Source organism: Barbatula barbatula (genome assembly GCF_947034865.1).
Source record: "Barbatula barbatula genome assembly, chromosome: 21".
Taxonomy (NCBI): Eukaryota; Metazoa; Chordata; class Actinopteri; order Cypriniformes; family Nemacheilidae; genus Barbatula; species Barbatula barbatula.
This window is the reverse complement of record NC_136784.1, coordinates 7,158,855-7,171,820: the sequence shown is the minus strand read 5'-3', so window position 1 is coordinate 7,171,820 and position 12,966 is coordinate 7,158,855. Positions and strand designations below refer to the sequence as shown.

Sequence of the window (12,966 nt, the reverse complement as noted above, 5' to 3'; positions counted from 1 at the left end):
GAATCAACTTAGCAAGACTGCAGAACCTTGTATGCTTTCATGCAAATCCGGTTCGTTCTGCCATCTGGTGGCAAACAAGACATCAACAAAGAGAAATATAAATTGTGGTTTCTAGTTTATTTGCAATATACAGATGTTTATTTCTGCATTTAAATAATTCAGAAAGTCAAATGGATCACTTACAACATTTTAAACATAAATCCAAGAGTTTTTATAACATCTAACATCATTTTTCTAATTGTTAAAAAGGCCTTTGAAGCAGTTGCTCCTCTTAATGCCATGTTTATGTGATATAATTATTATGTGTTTATGGCTAGTGCTTTATAACCATGTCTCCTTCTGAATTCTGGGTGAAAAGCATCTCTGCGTCAAGATCTGATTCCTCATCCTCCTTATCTAAAGACTTGCCAGATGCACTATTCCAGTAACCCTTTTCGATAGATAAATTGCTGTGGTCTTTTAGCAGACTCCCAAGGTGTTGGTCGCGATGCGCAATCACAAAGAGGCCCTCCGAGTTTTGAGTAAATAACATAGCATGACTGTCTCCTGCCATCTCTTCGCCTGACTCCTCATTTTCTTGACCCGATTTTCTTAACGAATGAGAGTATTTGTCCTTTAACCTGGATTTTGCTGGACTTGATATTAGATTTCTCTTAAAAGGGGAAGACGGAGCACTGTGCACAGGAGAGGCAGGCTGCCTATTCTCCTTTCCTGTTAGTTTAATCGGTGAAGCCTTGGGTTTATACCAAGACAGCTCCTGCTCCACATTAGTATTAGCAAAATATTTTTCTCTTTTGTGATTTGCATTGACAGGCCTAGAGGTTAGGATAGGCCCCTCAACGGTGGTTTTCTGATTTCTGAAAACACGTCTACCCTTCAACCCTTGAAGTTCTTTCAGGCATGGAGACTGAAGAACATCCCCACAAGCTTCCGCAGACGGCTTTCTGACCATCAGAGGATCCAATCCGCGGGACTTGCCTTGAAAGAGAGTCTCGGATTCAGCAATTGTCTGTATATCATGCTGACTTCCACTTCTTGCTTTATTTAAGTATTCCTGTGTGTGGAAGACATCGTGGTCTGCAAAGTTGTCAAAAGCTCTTCGCTTTCCAAGTGGCTCTTCTTCGTCTGACTTATAAGCGCACATCAAATGAAGGAAGGACTGCTCTCTTCTATCATCCGAATCCTTCACTGATACACTTTCATAATCTAGATCACAGTTCTGCTGGCAGACCTCAGATGTTTCACTCAAAGTAATGTCTGTCTCTTCAGACGGCTCCAAAGTCACCCCATGTTTTCGTTTGGTTCCAGAGCATGCATCTGTCTGCAAGGGGGTGTACATCTCATCATCACCAGCGGCACTTGGCTTTTGGTCTACAAAGAAAGCATCCCAGTCAAACAAATCTTATAATATGTTATCAAACAGCTCTGGAATATCTTACCTGTAGGCTTAGGTGAAAAGAAAGATGATATTGTGCTCTGTCTAGTGACAGGCATGTTAAGTTTAGTTTGAGTAAAGCTCAGAGATACACCCACACTGTATCCCCCTGATCCCGCCAGTGGATTGAGTAATTTGGAGATAGGACGAGTCAGCTGTTTCTGAAAAGAATGAAAACCTGTTAAATAATTACTTTTTATGACACAGTTGCGATACGTTTCTCAAGACGTTCAAACTTACCTGTTGTTTCTTTTCTTTTAACTCAGTGGTGTCGAGCCATATTCCACACTCCTCTACTTTAGCAGATGCTGCAGGTTTCCCTTTAGTGCCCTTAGAAGTGCCTTTCATTTTCTGGTCAAAGAAGTCTCGACAAATCTTAAGCAGACCCCAAAGGCATTCAATTCTCCTAATCGCTCGCACTCGATTAAACTAATAAGGTAACATCGGAAATAACCAATCTCGACGTTTTGTGAGTGCACTTCATATGTTAGATTTAGGTGTATTTGCTGTGAGCTCCTGTTTACGTATGCTGTTCTGCTGTCGTTCCCGCGCGAGCGTTCGAGGTCGGAGCTTTTGGGTTGCCATGGGTTCATTGAAATGAACCACAACAACTCTAAATGCGTTTTAACAGTTGTCTTCGGAGGCTGGTGCAGAATTTGTAAATATATGCTATACAATAATATATACAAAATATGCGATGGTCGATTGTCTTAAATATTGTATAACTGAGTCAATAAAGTATTTACATACTGTGGGACTTTTGTTTATACTTGGCAACCCTTTCAATACGACGTAAACAACCCAATGATTAAAATTAATCTGATTGATTATTAATGTATTTAATTGAATTGAGGTTAAAATACGTACAAACTTTTTGTATTGTGTGTATTTCGCTTTAACGTGAAATATAAGACGAGAATGTGGAAGCGAAAAAGGATGTGACGAAATCATCCGGCGACGTCAGCTTTTAACAGTGGGTGACGTTAATACAAGGGTGAGAGAAGCTCTTGTTTTTGTGGCTTTTTGCTTATAACATGCTCGATATTTCATTTGGAATGATTTTTACAACCACGCTAGCGTTATGTATTCGTTAAGGGTGTTAATGATTGGCAGATATCCATGTTTCGTGTACATTTAAAACGTAATCTTAGCTAGCTAGCTGGGCTAATGCCGCTAACTTATGTATTTGTCAGCCAACAAAACAATGACACACTATGTTGAATTACTTACACTGTTTAAGATTTGACATTTACATAGACGGCAGAACGCAAAGCAGAAAGCAGCTTGGCTTTTAAAATATAATGAATTGAATGTGTAACATGTTTGAATATATGCATTTCCTTAGCCAGTGTTGACGCTAAAAACAGTGAGCAGTAACGTTACCCAGATATGCTGTGTACAGACAGCTCAGTAACGTTAGGTTTTGATATAAAGAGACTATATCATTCATCAATAAAAGTTACTTTAAGCTAAACCCATAATGATAATTTAATCGTCTCTTCAACTGTTTGGTAGATATCAGTAATGTTTCATGGAATACCAGCATCTGGTGTGATGGGAGGGGGTAAGTGAGAACCTCACTAGTATTATGTAAATGAATGTTTGTTTTTTAATGATGTTAGGTTCAATTTCTCGTTTTCTTTTCTGCTTTCTTTTAAACTAGCACCTGCCAACAAGCCAGAACTGTACGAGGTAAGAGTTCTGTTACCACAAGTAATTGTGATCATTTGTATTAATCACACTTTTCTATCATAACCATTTTCCTTGAATTTAACCTCTCTGTCTCTTACAGGAAGTAAAATTGTACAAAAATGCCAGAGAAAGGGAAAAGTAAGTTGACCAACATCATAGACGCTGTGCTTTCAATGTGTTGAGTAGTGCTGTCACGTTTATGAAGTTTGTCTAATAAATAATTGCGATTATGACAATTAATTGTCTGTTTTGTGGCTTTGACGATTAATTGTCTGTTTTAAGGCTTTGACATTTAATTCTGATACATTTTTTATTTTAGTTTGAAATGACCATATTATTCTGAATTATAAGATTGTCTTTTTCTTGGAAATACATGACTGTTTTTCTTGCAAATACATTGGATTTGTCACCCGGTCATCATATATTTAAGGTGTAGGCTTTTACATGTCTAAAATACAACCACCAAATACTTGTAAATTGATCTGGGGTGAATTGAAGCCAGCATTAAAATGCTATCAGGCGAAGAAAAGCCAATAGTCTGTTTTTTCTCACTTCCAAGACTACGATAACATTTTACTTCTGTTAATGAAATTTTGGTTGGCTGGTTTTCACACTGAGATTAGCTTAAATAATGTTAAATTGAATTGCAGGTTATTTTTATGGTATGAGCTTTAAAAATTCTTTTTTTAAGTGACGCTGTTGTGGTGGTACATTTTACCAGTTTTACCATACTTTAGTTACAATATATACACTGACTACAAATGCAATATGCAGAGGCACTGCACACCTCCATGTGTCTTCTAAAGAGATGTTCAATAGTTGTGACGATCTGAAACATCGCAATGAGGTCAAACAATCGCCATGAGACGATTATTTGATAATTGTGACAGCCCTAGTGGTGAGATGTACTGCACGACAGTCAAGCTGTTTGAGTTTGTTAATTTTGTGTGATTCATGTCACATTAAGGGGAATATGTGTTGACCCATTGCATTTAATGTGCTTGTTTATTTTGTTTTAAAAGGTATGACAACATGGCAGAGTTGTTTGCTGTGGTTAAGACACTTCAAGCCCTGGAGAAAGCATACATTAAAGATTGTGTGACTCCTAATGAGTTAGTTACTTCTTTTTTTTGTGCTAAATGCTGTGAATTTCTAAATCTGTCTATTCAAAGTATAACATTTATTTTATTTTGCAGATATACTGGAGCTTGCTCAAGATTGCTTGTCCAATACAAGGCTGCTTTCAAACAGGTCCAGGGATCAGATGTGGGCTCCATCGATGACTTTTGCCGGAAATACAGAGTAAAATAAAAAAACATATAATTCTAAAATGTATTATGTCTGTTTGTAACTTATTTATTGGTCCAATCCATTGAACGTATTGAAGGGTCACTAATCTTAAAATTGGCTCATGGTATTCTTATGTTGTAAAGAATTTTTTGTTTAAACATGCAGTATTGTGTGCTTAATATTTCCCCTTTCTGTGTCTGTGGCAGCTTGATTGTCCACTAGCAATGGAGAGGATTAAAGAGGATCGACCAATCACCATCAAGGATGACAAGGGCAACCTGAATCGTTGCATTGCAGACATAGTATCTGTATGTATCTTGAATTTCTCAATACATGTTTTTATTTGTGCTAACTTGAATACCTTAAACGTGGGTTATTGCAAGCAAGCGCCAGTGTGCTCAGTAGATATTTTCTTGTTGCTCTTGCACGATACTGTATGTAATTTGCTTTCCAGTACAGCAGTAGACTAAACAATGGTACAGCTAAACTCAAGATAGGCTTCAGATAGACATACTGTAGCATTGATGTTAACTGCCATGCTCTGCTAATCTAATAAAAGCAGAAAATCCATACTAAATCTATTATATTGTTTTAAAATTAGATGTCCTTAATTAATGTCTGTGCTTTCACCCATGAAGTTGTTTATCACAGTGATGGACAAACTTCGACTAGAGATTCGTGCCATGGATGAGGTATGTGTTTTACAGTATGGGTTCAGACTCCATCAGCTTGCTTCGTTTAACAGAATTCATAATTAATTATTATTCATAACGACTGTATAATTACGTTTGTTTTATAGATCCAGCCTGACCTGAGAGAACTGATGGAGACCATGAACAGAATGAGCAACATGCCTCCAGATTCAGAGGCCAAAGACAAAGTCAACCTCTGGTAAGCCTAACTTTACTGTAGAGCTTTGCATTAGCATTAGTCATAAAAGCAAAATGATGTGTTTTTATTATTCATCAGCACAAAGTTCTGTGTAAAGATGCAAGGCTACATTAAAAGCCAGACTAAACTGTGTTTGCTCACCCACCTCAGATCCTTGTGTCCAAGTATAAAGTGTGTTGGTTCTTCCTCACAGGTTAACAACACTAAGCAGCATGTCTGCATCTGATGAGCTGGATGACTCCCAGGTTCGCCAGATGCTGTTTGACCTGGAAGCTGCCTACAACGCCTTTAATCGATTCTTGCACTCTTCTTAAACGCTCCCTGATCTCTTTGAACTCTTTAACAATCGTTTTCTTTCTTTTACAAGCAACTGTGTTTGAATTTTCTACATTTTCCCATTTCTCTTAAATGTTTTAACATAGAGACCCTATATCCACATGGGTTTCTTTGTACTCAGGCTAATCATGTCTTTATAGGTTTTTTTCTTTTCAATTTAGATAAAAAAACTGCACATTTGAAACTTACTGGGTTTGTCTAACAATGCTTTCTCTGCATCTGTAGTCTAAAAGCATTCTTTAGAATGACCTGATCATAAGGCTTTCAAAAACATTATATTCTGTTTCGAGTTGGTATATTAGGTATACATACCTATAAGTTTATAGGATATCTTTAATTGAAGTGAGCTAGGGAGTTGCTGGCCTTCACTCGTGTTATAAGCATATGACTAGATAGTTTATGGATCTCATAATATTGGTTAATGGATCTCATAATATTATATTATAGGATGAGCGTTGATACTGGATTTTGTAACAACTTTTAATTAATAACAAAAACAATATCTCCTATCCAGCTTTACATTTTTATTTTAGTTTTTCAAAGTGTATTAATATAAAACCATTTAAATTGGAAATCATCTACAGTTCTTTAAATTTGTGGTTCTTAAACCTGCCCTTTATAGCAGAGAGCATGATACAGAACATAATGTACACGTTCCTTGGTGTGGTGTTGGTCTGTCTTCATTTAGTATAAAGTCATATTTATTGAATAACCATTGTAAATAATTTTGAAATAAACCACATTAACTTTCAAGAATAACAATGTCCGCTTTTGAATTTGACTTCAATATGGCGGTGTTCATCCACAACTAATGATTTACATCACTGAAATAAAAAACCTATGTTCAAAGCAGTTACATATACTTTACTTTGTACATATAATACATTTTTTCACTTATCAATGAGAACCTTTGGGTGCACACTAAAGTAGACATTACGGGCACGTATACTTAAGGTACACTCTAAAACATTGTGAACACACTAAACTTTATTGTTGCTGTCAATGAAAAGTAGTTGTAAATTGTCCACAGTATACATACTGAATCTTTAGGGTAACGACTCGTTAGGAAACGCTCAAAGAAAATACACTGCTCCTTTAAGAGATCGCTTCCTCCTCCACGTAGACGCGTCTCCATGGCGACAAACACTTACAAACGGATGCGATGCGCAACTTTACAACAGGCCAGCGATTCTCAATGAGCGTCTGTAGTTATCAACGACAAAAACTAATTAATGCGTTTTTATACATTCTTCAAGCATGAGAAAAGCAGGTTGGGTATATAAAGTGCTACATGTAACTCCGTTTAAATATTTCGTTGATCATTATTAAAATGAACTGCTAATAAGATCGCGTTCGTTTTTTTATGTCTCGTTTTAAATAGATTTCAGATAATCTTTGTTGTAGTTTTATTTTCACATTATCCGCAAGGTCAGTTTTAGGGCAATTCTTGCACAAAGGTGTAGTTACGCGTATATTCATGCCAGGAGTAGAAAATAAAAGTAAGATTTCTTTCAAGTGGTACAACCATGAACACCACGGAGGTGGAAGAACACATCAACTTGAAATATGAAATTAAAAGAAGACTTGGAAAAGGGGTAAGTTGAGTTCTTACTGTTATGAACTTATAATAAAACAACGTTATAATAACTAACTGGCTCGTGTATGTCAAGTCATTTATTCAAAACACTACACAGTGAGACTGTAAACTTACATCTATCATTTGCGTAGAATTGCCAATAGAGACAAATTAACAGTTTTTCTCTAGACCTCTGTTACACAGACCGTAATGCAACATTGGAACAATGAAAGATTGTGTCCTGTTTAAAGTGTAAACAGATTACACCAACTCAAACAATTACAGTACGGGTACAAATATGTTGTGTTGTTATATTTAATAATAAAGTAATAGTAATATTATAGATTTTTTGTTTTTTAAACAACATGAAATAAATTAATTTAATTCACTTTTGTATTGGTGCAATCTTCATCATTCACAAATCTCATAACACTGCAGTGAGCACAAAATAATAAATACTTAAATTAGGGGGGTGTCATGCTTTGTAGACAACTGGTTATGTAATACGGCCTACATGGCTTCCTTTAATTTAATTCATTTTCCATTTTTCACAGGCATATGGAATTGTCTGGAAGGCTGTGGAGCGAAAAACAGGAGAGACAGTTGCTGTAAAGAAAATCTTTGACGCTTTTAGGAATCGAACAGATGCTCAGGTTAGAAACAAAAGATCTGATGGCAAGAGGATTTAATAAATTATTTCATATTATAGTGTTAAAGATACATGTGTAATTAAAAGCTAGATCAGTTATTCAGGACATAAATATATAAAACTGGTTCCCAGAATAACATTTGTCGGTTTTCCTTTGTCGGTTTCCACAGAGAACATTCAGAGAAATTATGTTCCTGCAGGTAAGCCTTGTAGCTTGACCAAACCTTGCATTAATATTCCAAAGTATTTCCCAGCAAGTATTTCCAAAGTACATGATTTAAAAATTATTTCAACTGAAAGTAAAGATTTGTTTTGCAGCAGAATGTTTTTGATCTTTGTTTGCAGGAGTTTGGGGGCCATCCTAACATAATCAAATTACAGAATGTCATCAGAGCCCAAAATGACAAAGATATTTACCTTGTGTTTGAATACATGGGTAAGGTATCTCACATGAACACATGACTCATTTTGTTCATTGCCTGTATGAACGCAATAGCCAGAAGTTGAAGGAATGACAGCCCCTTCACAATGTAAGTGTAATCTTATTTGATTTTATTCTCAGACACAGATCTACATGCAGTAATTAAGAAAGGAAGTCTATTGAAAGACATTCATAAGCGGTATATAATGTACCAGCTTCTTAAAGCAACAAAATACCTTCATTCGGGCAACGTCATACATAGAGACCAAAAGGTATTTCATTTCAATCACCCTTAATATTGTTACATTTTGCCTACAAAATCAATGGGGACCTTTTTTTATGGTTCTTCAGCCGTTCTACATAGCACATCAGTCGTCCTAAAGAACCGCTGAAGAATTCTGAAACACCAAAATATGGCTCTATAGCACTAAAAGTGGATCCCCTATGATTACGAGCCAGGAACCACTTTAAGTGCTACAGTGTAGTGCTTCTTTTAAGAGTGATATGTCTTCTCTGTGTCTCTTACAGCCATCCAACATGTTACTAGACTCTGATTGCTTTGTAAAGCTGTGTGACTTTGGCCTGGCAAGATCACTCTATCAGATCCAAGAGGATGCTGTGAATCCTGCTCTGACAGAATATGTTGCAACAAGATGGTACAGAGCCCCTGAAATTCTTCTGGGATCCACCAGGTACATGAATCACAAAGGATTTGGTTTTAATTTATACTGAAAGAATCACATTCCGTTCAGCTTGATTGAAATTCCTCTATATCCTGCAGGTACACGAAAGGTGTGGACATGTGGAGCATAGGCTGCATCCTGGCAGAGATGCTCCTGGGCAAGCCGCTCTTCCCTGGAACCTCTACCATTAATCAAATCGAGAAAATCATGAGTGCCATCCCACATCCTTCCACAGAAGGTGAGTTTATAATTATTCTAGAATTGTATTCAACACTAACCAATCTACACTGTTAGGGCTAAACTGTGTGTTGCGTTTGAAGATATGTTGGCAATCAGATCAGAGTATGGGGCTTCTGTGATTCAGAGGATGCTGCTTAGGTATGTAATTATATCATAATTAATTATTTTTTAAAGTATATGATTTATTATTAAGAATTATTAATCACGTATAATCTAATGATAATTTATTTATTTCATTAAAATATTAACAATTCATAATTGTATAATTACATTTATTTTATTCTTCTAGTTATTTAACATTTTTGATGTAAAAATATTATCTCCATAAACTCGAAATATATCACCTTGTTCAACGGTTACGTGTGTGTAGACCACCGGTGCCATTGGGTGAAATTCTGCAGTCATCAGTGCCACCTGATGCCCTTGATTTAGTGCAGCGGCTGCTGGTTTTTAATCCAGATAAAAGACTTAATGCAGAGGAAGCCCTGCAGCACCCTTATGTGTCCAAGTGAGTCCAAGTTCCTTTTTCTTTATTGTTTAATAAAAAAAATTCCATTATTTACTCTATCCTCAAGTTGTTCCAAATCCTTATAGATTTCTTTGTTCTGATGAACACAAAAAAGGTTATTTGGAAGAATGTTAGCGGCAGTTCTGAGGCACCATAGACTACCAAAGTAGAATGCCATGTCATGTTTAGTTTATATATTTTATTCATGAGCCAGTCAATTTTTAATAGTCTGATTTACCTGAAAATACATGACAAAACAGGAGCAAAATGCAATGTTGACTAAGTTGCTTGGTTACTTAGTTTGTGAATAATAGAAAGTAGAAAAAATATTTGTAAATTTATTTTTAATAAATTATTTATATTTTTATCACTTTATCCAAAACCCATTCAAGATTTCATAACCCAGCAAGAGAACCTAGTTTGGACTATGATGTCATTCTGCCAGTGGATGATGACATCCAGCTCTCCGTTACTCAGTACAGAAACAAACTCTACGAGGTATAGGTGGAAACCTTCCTCTTGCTACTTTCTTATTTTTATGCATTGACTTTCACATTTGTCATGATATGAATGCATGCTGTCTGTAAACAGCAGTGATAATGATATGAATGCATGCTTTCTGTAAACAGCAGTGATTATGATATGAATGCATGCTTTCTGTAAACAGCAGTGCTACAGTCAAGGGATTTCTGTGTTGTGTTAACAAATATGCTGTGTCATAGTGACAAAATTGCACTTCCTTATGAAAGCGGCACAACTTTGTTACAGCATTATTATCACACCGACTAAGTATAAATAGTCAGTTTATTTACATAAACTTCAAATGACTTTGTATATTCCCAATTTCACCTTCTCAAAGATGATCCTGGAGAAAAGAGTTAGTCGCCAAATACACAAACGACCTCATTTAAAAAAAAAAATTGAGGAGGAGACAAGGGAAGTTAATGGAGACTGTGGAATGGACAAAAGCAATGAAACTACTGCTAGCAAATGTGGTGACAATGAAGATCCCGAATGGAAATCTCTAAAAGACAAGAAGAGTCATAATGAAACTGGTCCACCTGTTGCAAAACCGAAGCCTGAACAAACACACACATTGGTTGAGAACAGCAGTCCAGCAGTGAGCCCCAGTGCAGTCAAAACCTCCTATAACCCCATTACACACGTACCTAGTGAGTTTTGTTCAATTTTGACTGCAGTTATTTAAACATTCGAGATGTAACTTTTTGTGCAATTTTAAAATATATTTTTTTTACGATCATGAATTTATTTTCCAGATGGTTTAGTCAAACCCCCCCACCACTCAACAGGACAGCATCATAACCGAATTGGGAGGAGGAATCCAGAAACTGGAAGTGTACTACCTATAGGTGGCGCTAATGGCCACGTGGTAAGTCCTGATATTGGTTTATTAATAACCATTTTGTCAATGTCTTCTCAAGATCACACACAAATGCTTCTATTTTCCATCAGAGTGGAGACCAACGGGGACGTTCTGCCCCTGTGGCACGCACAACCTCTTTCTCTCTCACCTTAGCGCAGCCCCAAAATGATTTCCTGCTTCGCAAGGATGAACCCACTGTTTCCCCTGGGCTCTGCGTCACCTCTGCACGTCTGGTTAGTAGCCAGATGTTTATCCCACAAACAATGACGATTTGATTCAAACAGTTTTTTCTTTTGTTAAAGAGGAGGTGATACATGATCGCATTATCCCTGAATAACTGTGACCACTATGGGATGGTTTCCCATACAGGGCCTTAAACTAGTGATAGACTATATGTTAGAGCTGTCTAAACTTAAAAACTGCTTGCACTGACACAACATAAAATACAGAAGCGCCATTGTTTCGTCTCAAGATGCACAACTGTAATGCTTGTTTGTAAGACATGTTTGTGAAAACTACTTAAATGTCCCAATTTAGCTTTAGTCTTGGCTTAAACTAATCCCTGTGCGGGAAACCACCCCTATAAATGAGTGTTGTTTACATTATGCACGTACATGCCAACAAAACACAGACATATGACTTTCATTAGATCTACCACGTACGGTTCGTGTCCAGCATCTTTTACGGCTGGGACCGCTCCATATATAATTTTGGAACGATCTCCGTATCCAGCGTTCTATCCACCGTTTATTTAAAATCACCGAAATGCAGTGAGCAAACAAACAGCCGAGTGAAGCAGCCTTGGTGGGCGTGCTCTTTCTCATGCTGTCTGGTTGACGCGTGGCCGTGCTCTTTTGCTTGCTGGATGACGCGTGGCTATGCTTTTCTGGGTGAATTGTCCAATAAGAGACTAACAACCAAAACGGGAATACATGTTCTAAAAAAACCTAAGCTTGAGAAGCCAACACGTTTAACAAAGAAGTCAGAATGCATGAAATAGCATGTTACATCCGCTTTAAAAAAATCACAGCAAATGTCTAAAGGCTGTTCCTGTATTTAAGAAGGTGGGATGCCAAAAAAGCAACCTTCAATTCCTAGGGAATACAAATAGTAATATGTATAATAAATAATAATAAATATGTATACAACTGTACCTTGAGTGGACTGTAAGTCACTTTGGACCAAAGCGTCAAGATAAATCAAATTGTTTGCTTTGTTGCAATGTTAGCAGTTTGCATACAACCCATGTGACTCATTCTTGTTGACTGTGACCTTGGAACAAGCGATCCTGCCAACACAACCCAATGATTTAGTATCAGTATGTCACACATTGGAAGGCACTACCATATTGAGATGCCCCCTCAGTTTTTGACACATGTCAGGAGGTCTTACGCCATCTGTTTTACTGCCTCCATGTTCCAGTGTTCTTTAGATGTGCATATTATGACTAGAGGAACTTACAATGTGTCACCTTCGTTACTTGAGTTTTAATGATATCTTTGCAGAACCAGAGGTCCAGTTCACAGTCGCGTGATGGGAAGGTTCCTCCAAGGTTTAGCAAGAAGGTGTTCCAGAGTAATTCAAACATTTCGGCAGCAGGAGATCCTCGTGCTAAACTAGGCAGTTACTCTCAAGCGTATGGGACTATCAGCAAGACCGGACTGGACAGTCTTTTAAGGAATTTCCACTAGTTTTAAAATGTGTGATTAGTCAGAGGGAATTCATGAGGCAGGCACGATGTAGAATAGAAATGTCCCTCATAGAGTCTGTGGATTTCATCTACATTTAACAATAGATTTGAAATGGCAAGATAACTACACAGTCATCATATTGTATGCTGTAAAGTCTATTGTCATTGTGA

General features: G+C 37.0%; 3 protein-coding genes across 4 annotated transcripts; 2 read left to right on the top strand and 1 right to left on the bottom strand.

Annotated features, from left to right (window-relative positions):
• Positions 1–74: 74 nt before the first annotated feature.
• aunip (aurora kinase A and ninein interacting protein) lies at positions 75–2,003 on the bottom strand. Of its 2 annotated transcripts, none has more exons than XM_079485705.1 (3): positions 1,676–2,003; positions 1,440–1,596; positions 75–1,371 (listed from the first exon to the last, which is right to left on the bottom strand). In XM_079485705.1, the coding sequence occupies exons 1-3, from the start codon at positions 1,781–1,783 to the stop codon at positions 314–316; spliced, it is 1,323 nt and encodes a 440-aa protein (XP_079341831.1). In that variant the 5' UTR covers positions 1,784–2,003; the 3' UTR covers positions 75–313. The 2 variants fall into 2 exon arrangements, with proteins under 2 accessions (XP_079341831.1, XP_079341832.1); XM_079485706.1 differs by having other exon boundaries at positions 104–1,371; positions 1,440–1,590; positions 1,676–1,983.
• Positions 2,004–2,364: 361 nt separating this feature from the next.
• vps28 (VPS28 subunit of ESCRT-I) lies at positions 2,365–6,519 on the top strand. The gene is made up of 10 exons (XM_079484066.1): positions 2,365–2,429; positions 2,951–2,999; positions 3,099–3,127; positions 3,228–3,265; positions 4,150–4,239; positions 4,324–4,429; positions 4,624–4,725; positions 5,056–5,109; positions 5,217–5,308; positions 5,502–6,519. The coding sequence occupies exons 2-10, from the start codon at positions 2,960–2,962 to the stop codon at positions 5,620–5,622; spliced, it is 672 nt and encodes a 223-aa protein (XP_079340192.1). The 5' UTR covers positions 2,365–2,429; positions 2,951–2,959; the 3' UTR covers positions 5,623–6,519.
• Positions 6,520–7,170: 651 nt separating this feature from the next.
• Positions 7,171–12,796, top strand: mapk15 (mitogen-activated protein kinase 15; the record flags this gene model as incomplete). The annotated part of the gene is made up of 14 exons (XM_079485002.1): positions 7,171–7,239; positions 7,775–7,873; positions 8,040–8,069; positions 8,215–8,305; positions 8,432–8,562; positions 8,819–8,982; positions 9,072–9,211; positions 9,294–9,351; positions 9,584–9,721; positions 10,114–10,219; positions 10,581–10,893; positions 10,999–11,111; positions 11,195–11,338; positions 12,611–12,796. The coding sequence occupies 14 exons, from the start codon at positions 7,171–7,173 to the stop codon at positions 12,794–12,796; spliced, it is 1,782 nt and encodes a 593-aa protein (XP_079341128.1).
• Positions 12,797–12,966: the final 170 nt, after the last annotated feature.

Bases quoted from the DNA above. Each gene is read 5' to 3' on its own strand.
- aunip (XM_079485705.1), bottom strand. From the start codon at position 1,783: ATGAAAGGCACTTCTAAGGGCACTAAAGGGAAACCTGCAGCATCTGCT. The intron at 1,597-1,675 runs GTAAGTTTGAAC...CATTCTTTTCAG, and splicing joins TAAAAGAAAAGAAACAACAG to AAACAGCTGACTCGTCCTAT. The intron at 1,372-1,439 runs GTAAGATATTCC...CTTTCTTTGTAG, and splicing joins CTTTTCACCTAAGCCTACAG to ACCAAAAGCCAAGTGCCGCT.
- vps28 (XM_079484066.1), top strand. From the start codon at position 2,960: ATGTTTCATGGAATACCAGCATCTGGTGTGATGGGAGGGG. The intron at 3,128-3,227 runs GTAAGAGTTCTG...TGTCTCTTACAG, and splicing joins ACAAGCCAGAACTGTACGAG to GAAGTAAAATTGTACAAAAA. The intron at 5,110-5,216 runs GTATGTGTTTTA...TTTGTTTTATAG, and splicing joins AGATTCGTGCCATGGATGAG to ATCCAGCCTGACCTGAGAGA.